The sequence below is a fragment of the Gorilla gorilla genome, chromosome 4, assembly GCF_029281585.2.
Source record: "Gorilla gorilla gorilla isolate KB3781 chromosome 4, NHGRI_mGorGor1-v2.1_pri, whole genome shotgun sequence".
Taxonomy (NCBI): domain Eukaryota; kingdom Metazoa; phylum Chordata; class Mammalia; order Primates; family Hominidae; genus Gorilla; species Gorilla gorilla.
This window is the reverse complement of record NC_073228.2, coordinates 176,492,496-176,501,246: the sequence shown is the minus strand read 5'-3', so window position 1 is coordinate 176,501,246 and position 8,751 is coordinate 176,492,496. Positions and strand designations below refer to the sequence as shown.

General features: G+C 54.9%; 1 protein-coding gene across 2 annotated transcripts in view; it reads right to left on the bottom strand.

Moving 5' to 3' along the window:
• Positions 1-332: 332 nt before the first annotated feature.
• Positions 333-8,751, bottom strand: part of NEURL1B (neuralized E3 ubiquitin protein ligase 1B) — a 50,236-nt gene continuing 41,817 nt past the window's right edge. For both annotated transcript variants that reach the window (XM_031011373.3, XM_031011374.3), the window contains 3 exons: positions 7,715-8,434; positions 5,561-5,686; positions 333-5,176 (listed from right to left, as the gene is read on the bottom strand). In XM_031011373.3, coding sequence (XP_030867233.2) covers positions 4,932-5,176; positions 5,561-5,686; positions 7,715-8,434 — 1,091 coding nt within the window. In that variant the 3' untranslated portion in view covers positions 333-4,931. The remainder of the gene's footprint in view (positions 5,177-5,560; positions 5,687-7,714; positions 8,435-8,751) is intronic.

Genomic DNA, 8,751 nt, shown 5'->3' with positions numbered 1-8,751 from the left:
ATCCGAGTTGAGTTTCTGTCACTTGTAACCAAGTCTTGGTGAATACACCCTGGTTGTTGAACATGAGGGTTGCTCACAGATTTTTACCACTCTAGAAAATGCTGCAGTGAGTATCTTTACACATAGATCTCATCCTTGATTAGAATGATTTCCTTGTGATTTTCACAGAAGTGAGTTATTTGGCAAAGGCATCAAATATTGTCGGGGTTCTATAGCCATTTTGCAACTTATTTCCTCAAGACTGGCAATGATTTGGATCCTCACCTTCACTCCCCATCAGTGTATGTAAGTGGGATTTTAAAAATTGAGTTCTGAAGACTTTTTTTTTTTTTAACAAGCCAAAGTTGTATTTTCTTAAACAGGAAAATTATGTCAATATAAAACAGATAAAAACAGACAAAAATCAAAACACACAACACAGAAAAGCACAACACGCAAGACCAGTGCAAACCCTTCCCAACCCACTTCCCAGGTTTTAAAACCTTGATTACAGATCCCCAAGGATTAGACTGTATTGGAGAGGTCACAGTATTGAATCAGAAAAAGAAGACATGTTTTAAAAGGTCTGTACACAGGTAGTGGTGTGTGGGGTGGGGGATGTACACTTCATCACTCCAACATCAAAAAACATGATGCAAAAAGGATTTCAGCGATGACCACAGATTTCTAGAACCCCACCACGTATGCTAGCCCCCCTCCCCATCCACTTTTAAAAGTTGCTTTTAAAAAGGATAAAAAGTGCACAGACACTTTCGTAAGGCACAGACAGATTGTCACACAAGTCGTTTCATTAGGGACTCGGATAAGACAGCGAGACAGTTAAATACCGAGAAATGCCAGGAGGCCACGTGTTCCTGAGCCGGTGCCCCCTGCCAGGACTGGGGCAGGCGCAGGGCCGAGCAATGGGAGGTTATTGCCTCTCTGCCTCAACTGGACGGACTCACCGGGGTTCTCCTGGGCCTTGGCGACTGATTTCCACGGCCTGAAAGCAGCAATTAGCCAACTTCCTCACTGTGTCTCCCTGGCAGGACCTGAGGGTGATCACCAACCGGTGGGGCCTCTGGGGGTTCTACTTAACGCCGTTTTGGCAGCAGCTCACTGACTGCAATGTGCCCAGCATTTCCAATGAAGAGGAGGTTCTGTGAAGCGCACAGCAGGTTCTGGTCAACAAGGCAGCCTTTGGGCACCCACCTCAACGGACCCAAGGCAGCGGATGGCCAAGAGAGCCCAGTGGATTCTGCCCCAGATCTCTCATTTCCCTCTTAGTGTCACCTCTGCCGGCATCACAGCTGGGGCACAGTCCTCTCTGCTCTATCCTCACAGCACCTCACACATACTAGGTACTCAGCAAATGTTTCTGGAGTATCTTTGTGTGCGTTACGTGGTGCTGTCTTATCAAACCCCTGAACACTCATAATCTGATTTCTGGTTTACTCAGCAAACCTCTACTGAGTAACTACTACGTGCTGGCACAGGACCAGCACCGGGGGTCAGAGAAGAGTTCACCCTGTGTCCTGAACACAGCCCATGCTGATTAGTGGCATCGAGGGACTGGAAACGTGGTGCTGCCGTGAGGGGAGCAGCTCCATCCCCGGGGACTCCCCGTTCTGAGAACCTGCTAGGACAAGGAGCCCGATTTGCCTTGGAAACAGCCCAGTTTTTCACTAGGCTCCGAATGAACGGGCACAAGACCATGAACAATGGGGTGTTTTCAGGTCTCCCCTGTCCTCGCCCTGGAGCCCTGGCTGCTGTGGCCCAGAAGAGCACACCATGGGCAGTGAGCCTGGAACAGCCGAGGGCTGGGTCACGTGAGGGGGTGCTCAGGGGGCTGGGGCCCCGCTTGAGGGGGTGGTGATCACGGGGCCTAGGAAGGTGGTGGGACAAGGCCCCAGATCCCTCCCCAACTGTGGACACCCCTGCATAACAAGAGAGGGCCCTTGGTTTGGAGTCCAGATCTCTCAGAGGTCAGCTCTGCCAGGAGAAGGCGGGCAGTGAGCAGATGAGCCTGGAAGGGAGGCTGCTTCTCCTCCCAGGGTGTGGGCAGCGGAGGGGCCTGGCTGGGGCTGGAACCCTCCACATAGGCACAGGTGCCCGGACTCTCTCCAGGTGAGTTTCAAGGGAGAAAACTCACAGTCTCGAGCTTCCTGGGACTTGGAGCCAGGCAGTGGGAGTGTGGGATGTGGCAGCAGACACTCCCAGGTTTGAATCCCAGCCCTGCCACCTCCTGTTGTGTGATCATGAGGTCACTTCACTCACAGGACCTCAGTTTCCTTACCTGCCAAGTGGGATAATACAAGCTTTCACAGACTGTAAGTAGCACAGTTTTTTTTTTTCACACGTGAACATCTGATTGGAAGGAACTGTACAGTTGTAGCATCTTAGTTAAGATTGGCAGCGTTTTTCCCTGTGGTATGTAAAACAGTGTTTTATGACCGGCAGTGTCTTTGATGTGACTTATTATAGCAATAAGACCTGCCGCACAGGATTCACGCAGGAAGGTGCCTCTCTAGCCCAGTGCCAAGGCACGCTGTAGGTGCAAAATAAAATACAGTGGCTCCTTTTCCTCTTTCTCTTGTCCCCTTCTCAAGACAGAACATAGTGGGGATGTGTGCATCTCCTCTGTAGCACTGAGTAACACTCAGAGCATCAGGAAACGTCTGGTTTTTAGAAGATAAACACCTCCTTACCTCCTCTTGGAAACAGGGAGGCTATTTATAGCAGCTGCAGAGCAGGTTGAACGGGCCACTGGCTCGCTTCTTCCCAGGTCACAGGTGGCCAGGAGATGCCTGGTCCACCTCTGGGTCCAGGCCTCAGTCACTGGTTTCCCAGTGGAGGCTGGACGTGACTCCGGCTGGAACCCAAAGGGGCAGCCAGGAAGGGCAGGAGAGTGGAGCTGCTTTCCCCCAGGCCACTGAGACCCCACAGCTTGTGGCTGGGTCGCAGTGTAGACAGGAGACGGTTGTCTGCAGCACCACAGGCCTGGGGTGAGGAGTCCTCCCATGCAGGGCCTGTGCGTGGCCCCGCCCACACCCAGCACATGCAGGAAACCAAATTCAGCCAGGCACCCAGGGCTGCTGGATTCTCAAACTCTTATCTTGGCAAACACTGTGGTTCCAAAAGCTGCTCAAAAGATTCTGCTGCAAAATTAAAATGTGGGAATTTCCCCAGATTTTCTAGGGAAAAGTAAATAATTAGGGATTCTTGATGGGGCAAGAGAGTGGGGGCCTTACGTTGGAATCAGGTCAGACAACCGTGATTACTCCCAGCTAGAGGAGGAACAGGAGGCCCCAAACCGCCAGCATCGCATGGGCACCAGCTGGTCTATGGGGCTTGATCTGGTGAGGGCCTGGCCCAGCTTTGCTCTGGGCACCCAGACACCCAGCAAGTGTTTGTTATATGAATGCATCAACTCCCCTGCCTTCCTCTCCCTCCTTCCCTCCTTCAGCAGGACATGAACAGATTAGGAATTGTACTACAAATGATACTTGCTTTTTGTAAGGCGTCTCAGGCTTTTTAGAACGTTGTACTGGTCCTCCCAAGAACTCCTGGAGTTGTCAGGTTCTAGACTTCTAATTGGGAACTGAAAAATAGACAGGCCAAGGGACTTCCCTAATGGGACAGCACAGAAGAGGGCAGAGGTGGAGCCCAGAACTGGGGGCAAGAAGGGAGGGACAGGCCTGGGCCAGCCCATCAGCCCAGATGTGATCTGGGAGTCTGCAGAGATAGGCATGGCTGAGGGGGTGGGGCAGGGTCAGGGTCCCAGGAAATACCAGCAGGTAGGTCTGGGAAGGGAGAGAATCCCAATGCCAGCATTTTTAGTTACTGTCTCGATCATTAGTTAACATACTTATCAGTGAACACTTTAGTAACCAGTGGAGGAAGATACACTGAGAATCAGAACAAAGACCAAAAGTTATAACCAAAGTTATAAAGCCCTCGTTCCTCCTCCTGCCAGCAGGTCCCCTGGGAATGCCAGGCCCAGGGGACACCGCAGGAAGGTAGAGAGCTGTCTGCATCGTGGAGTGGGCTTTCCAGCTCCAGGTGGGTCACCTGCCTCTAGGATTCTTTCTCTCCCACAGAAAAACAGAACTTACTGCTGGTCTTCTCCTTGGAGACGGGGAAGGGCATTACAGAGACTTGCCTCCAGAGACGGAGACAAGGTATGATGTGTGTATTATTAGACAGGCTGGGGGTGAAGGGGTGAAAAGATGACACAACCCAGAGGGGTTGGCCTCGGTGCCCATCACACCCAGCTCTAAGACCCAGTAAGGAATGAAGAAGTGAATTGTTCTTCGCCCACCTTCCCCTCAAGGAGTTCATGCTTTGGAGCTGTAAACAATGAGTTATTTTTGCCTCCCCTTAGAAAATCTGAGCATCTCTTTTCTACACCACCCCAGGGAGTTCTGTTAGGGTCAGCTTCATACATTCAAAACCAGCTTATGTCCCATCCCCAGAAAGTGAACAACTTCTAGTCATGCCAATGTCGGGGCTCCGGATTGCACGTCTCCTCCCGGAGCCGGGACCCCTGGTAAAATCGCTGCACATTCATTCTCTCTCTCTCTCACACACACACTCTCTCTGTTCTCCCTCCCTCCCCTTCTCCCACACTCAACCCAACCCCAGCAAGAAGCATTGCACAGACAGAGGACGCTGTTTCCCAGTTGAAAGGTCACCAAGGGACAGGGTGATCTGCCAGGCAGTTCCTGAGCTTGCTCTTGGGACGGCCTTTTGGGGGCAAAGCACTTTGGAGCCAGAAGCAACCCCTGCCTGGGCTGAGACCCTGTGGGCCTCGCTCCACGACTGTCACACCTTGCCCACCACTGGAGAGATGGCCGCTGCCTGTGGACTCCCTGGCAGCCATGTGGTTGCCCAGCCCAGGGCGGCTTCAGAAAGGTGACCTTGCTCCGGCCAAGGCCCGTGGGCGGGCTAGGCTATGGCCTGTAGATCTTAATGACGTCCTTGATGGGCCGCCGGCAGATGGGGCAGCAGGCCCGGGCCTGCCGCTTGAGCCGCAGGCCGCAGCTGTGGCACAGGCACATGTGTCCACACGTGTAGATGACCGTGTCCACCTCGCCATCGAAGCACACCGTGCACTCGCCATTCTTGATGCCTGCCGGCTCCGGTGGGGAGAACACGGGGGACACCGGGGGGCTCAGCGGGGAGCTGGGGGCCGTCACTGCCGAAAGGGAGAAGAGGACATATGTTAACAATGTCTCTCTCAGGTGGGCTCTGTTGGGGCAACCCCGAGAATGCAGGGCTTCTTGGTGGGACCGGTGGGAGAACACTTTTGGGAGATACTAATTTGAGTTTACCTTGCAGGTTTTGCACCTTTCTCTACTCTTCTACTCCCAAACACCAAGATAAAATGCCACCATCGTCACCCTTTGGAATGCCCTATCTAGACACTTCTCCTCCCTCCAGCTGAGCATACAGCTGAGGGAAGGAGAGGATGCGGGGGAAAGGCGGCCACCCTGCTCAGCCCCTGGAAGGCCACTGGCACAGCCGGAAGAGCCAGGCCAGCCGCCAGCCCCTGCCCCTGCCAGGGTTTGCATTTCCTTACCCAGGGATGACTCAGATGCCGAGGAGGACTGGTTGACACTGAAGGTCATATCTGAATCACTATCGTCCTGGGAGCCGCTGAGGGACCCTGATGGAGTCGTGGTCGCAGGGCTGGACTGCAGGGTACCTGAGGCCCAAAGAGATTCCATCAGGGGCAGTGGGAGGTTGGACCTGCCCTGCTAGTCCATGGTTCTTCACTGCTTTGCACCTTAGCTTTCCCATCTAACGAGAGGACCAGAGGTATCTCCCAGGGTTCTGCTGAGGAGTGAAGACTGCATCCAAGTGTGGTGCCTCTGTTCTTTGTCTACCAGGCCTCTATTCTCTTCTCTTTCAGAAACAGCCCTGGGATGTTCTTTTGGGATACTAATGTGCCCTCCCTCATAGGATAAGGGCCAGGCCAACAGGAACTTCCACTCTCTGGTCTCAATAGTGGTGGTTCAGGAAAGGGCACATAACCCCCGTAAGGCCTGAGACCCAATTCTGCAACTTTTACTGGAACTACTAGGAAAGAAGGAACTCATTCCATTCATTGGGAGGGGAGCCTGGAGCTGGAAGAGCCAACCTGTGGCAAAGGCCTGCCTGAGAGTGATGCCAACACAGAGGCAAGCAGAGCTTTGAGTTGGAAAGAGAGGTGGGATCCTGCTGATATCCTTCCAGTACCTAGATCCAGCTATTCCTGAACTCACCCAATATACTCCCAGACATTTCCTTTTTTGCTTAGGGCACTTTGAGTGGGGTTTTGCACCTTGCAAGAAGATCCCTGACTACTAGTGCTCAACATGGATGAGTTTTCTTCCCCAAGCTTGCTGTTGGTTCAGACAATAACAGCTTGTTTCTTAGGATGAAGAGATGCCCCTTCCCTTGCCCTACCTGAGGATGAATGGACAGATAATGGGCACTTCGTCTCGGGCTGAAATGATGACTATGTCTGATGGTTCCTCAAAAACACAAAACAACACAACTTCCCCCTCCCCAAAAAACACTCTGACCAAATAACCACTCTGCCACCTGGCTCCTCCTCTGCCCTCATGAAGACAGCAACAGCTGCTGTTACTGTTACCACTGATTAAAACAGTGTCAGGCCCCACTCAAGGCATTATATGCACATGATTTCATCCTCATGACAACCCCATGAAGCAAGTATCACTCTCTTTCTACAGAAGGAAACAGGCTCAGGAGAATCTGTGACTCGTCCAGCATCTTCAAAGCTGACCAGCGATGTGACCCTGGGATAGTCATTTAATCTCTCTGTGCTCATTGTCTTATCTGTAGGTGGGGATAATGATACTGATTTCAATAGGGTCAAAGGGAGGATAAAATTCAATGAGGGAACATATGAGCTGTTGACTGCTTCTTATTGCTTGGACTTTACTTTTTGAGCCATGAAATTGGAGCCAGGCTCTCTGGGAAGCCTTCTCTGAACATCTCCTTCACTCCACCAAGCTGGGAGAGGAGCCCCCGGCTGTAGCAAATGTCACACCGTGCAACTCTCCTTTAGGGTGTCTGTGAGCTCCTAACCGGCATGGAGTGTGTCCTGTCCTCTGCTGGCCCTATCCTGGTGCCCAGGGCCTGGCCCACAGCTGGTGGCTGCTCCTGCCTATTTGTGGCATGAATGAAGGCAAAAATTATCTCAAAATAGGATGGTTCAAGCCTCCATTCCACTTTCTGTGGACGATACTATTCTTATTTCCTCTTTCATGTGTAGTCGAATTTATTTTTTCTCTACACTTACTGTGCATTACATGTTAAAAACACCCTAATGTAACAAATCATAACAACGGAACTAAAAATCGCACCGACCATTTACCGAGGGGATATAGCCTGCCAAGCTCGGAGATCAGCCGGTTACCTATCTAGGTCGGTGGTTTACAAAATGTGGTCCAGAGAGCCGCAACGTCAGCATCTCCGGGCACTTGTCGCAAATGCACGTTCTCGGGGCGCACCGTGGACCCACTGAATCCGGAACTCTGGGGTGGAGTCCGGCAATTTTGGGCGGGGTGGATCGTGCCGGGCGCTTAAAGGTGGGAACCGCGGGCTGGCCTCGGGCGGCGCAGCGCCTAGCGAGCGGGGCGGGGCCGGGGAAGAGCGCAGCAGGGTGAGACGGCATGGGACTGGGGAGAGGCGGGGCCTCGTGCACGCCGGGCCGGGGACTCACCGAGGAGACGCAGCTGGCCCGCGACGCCGCCGCGCACGGCGAAGAAGGCCCAGAGCGCCTGCGTGGTGTCAACGCACAGCAGGCGGCCGCGCGGACGCCCGTTGACGCCCAGGAGCACGTCGCCGCCGGGCCGCAGCGTGAAGCTGAGCGCGTCGCCGCCGCTCGGCACGGGCCCGGCGCGCGCCACCACCCAGTACTCTTTGCGGTCGAGCAGCGCGTCTGGGTCGGCGGGCAGGTCGTTGGGCCGTAGCACGCCCGGGTCGCACGACGTGATGCCGAAGGCCAACGCGCCGGGCGCCGCCAGCCCCGGACGGCCCACCTCCACGAAGAGGCTCTCGCCGGGCCGCAGCGGGCGCTCGGAGAAGACCAGCGTGCGGCCGCCGTCGGGCCGCGGCGCGCAGGCCACTTTGCGGTCGGCCGACAGGCTCACGTCGGGCCCGCGTGTTGCGTGGAAGCGCAGGTCGGCCTCCAGTAGCGCCGGCGACGACGCGGGCCGCGGGCGCTCACGGGGCCCGCACGGGATGGCGGCGGCCGCGGCGTCGGCTGGCGGTGGGCCCGGGGCGCGGCCCAGCGCCAGGTGGCCTAGCTTGGCCACCACCTGGTTGTTCTCGAGCTCGTTGTTGTCGAAGTTGGCCGCGTCGTGGCTGCTGGGCGGCAGGCAGGCGCTGAAGCGGGCCTGGCTGAGGCGCGCGGGCGTCAGCGTGTCAGCGAAGGCGCTCTCTGTGCGGACAAATGGAGGGACATGGAGGGGGAGAGGCCGCGCGTCAGGCTGGTCGCGAGCCCCTCCTCGCCCGCTGCCCCCCCTGCAGGCCTCCACGACCGACCCGGGCCTCGAGCAGCCCCCCCCCCCACCCCGGCTTCGAACTCTCCTTTTGTCCATCTGTGTTATTTAGTGAGTCACAGGAGCACAGAATTGCATTAAGCACCATTCTCGGTTTCCTTGACATGCTCTTACCTTTGGGACAGGCAGATAAGGCCCTTTTTCCCCTGCCTCCTCCTTTCTCTTCTTCCATCCCTCCTTCTCTCTCCACCCTTTC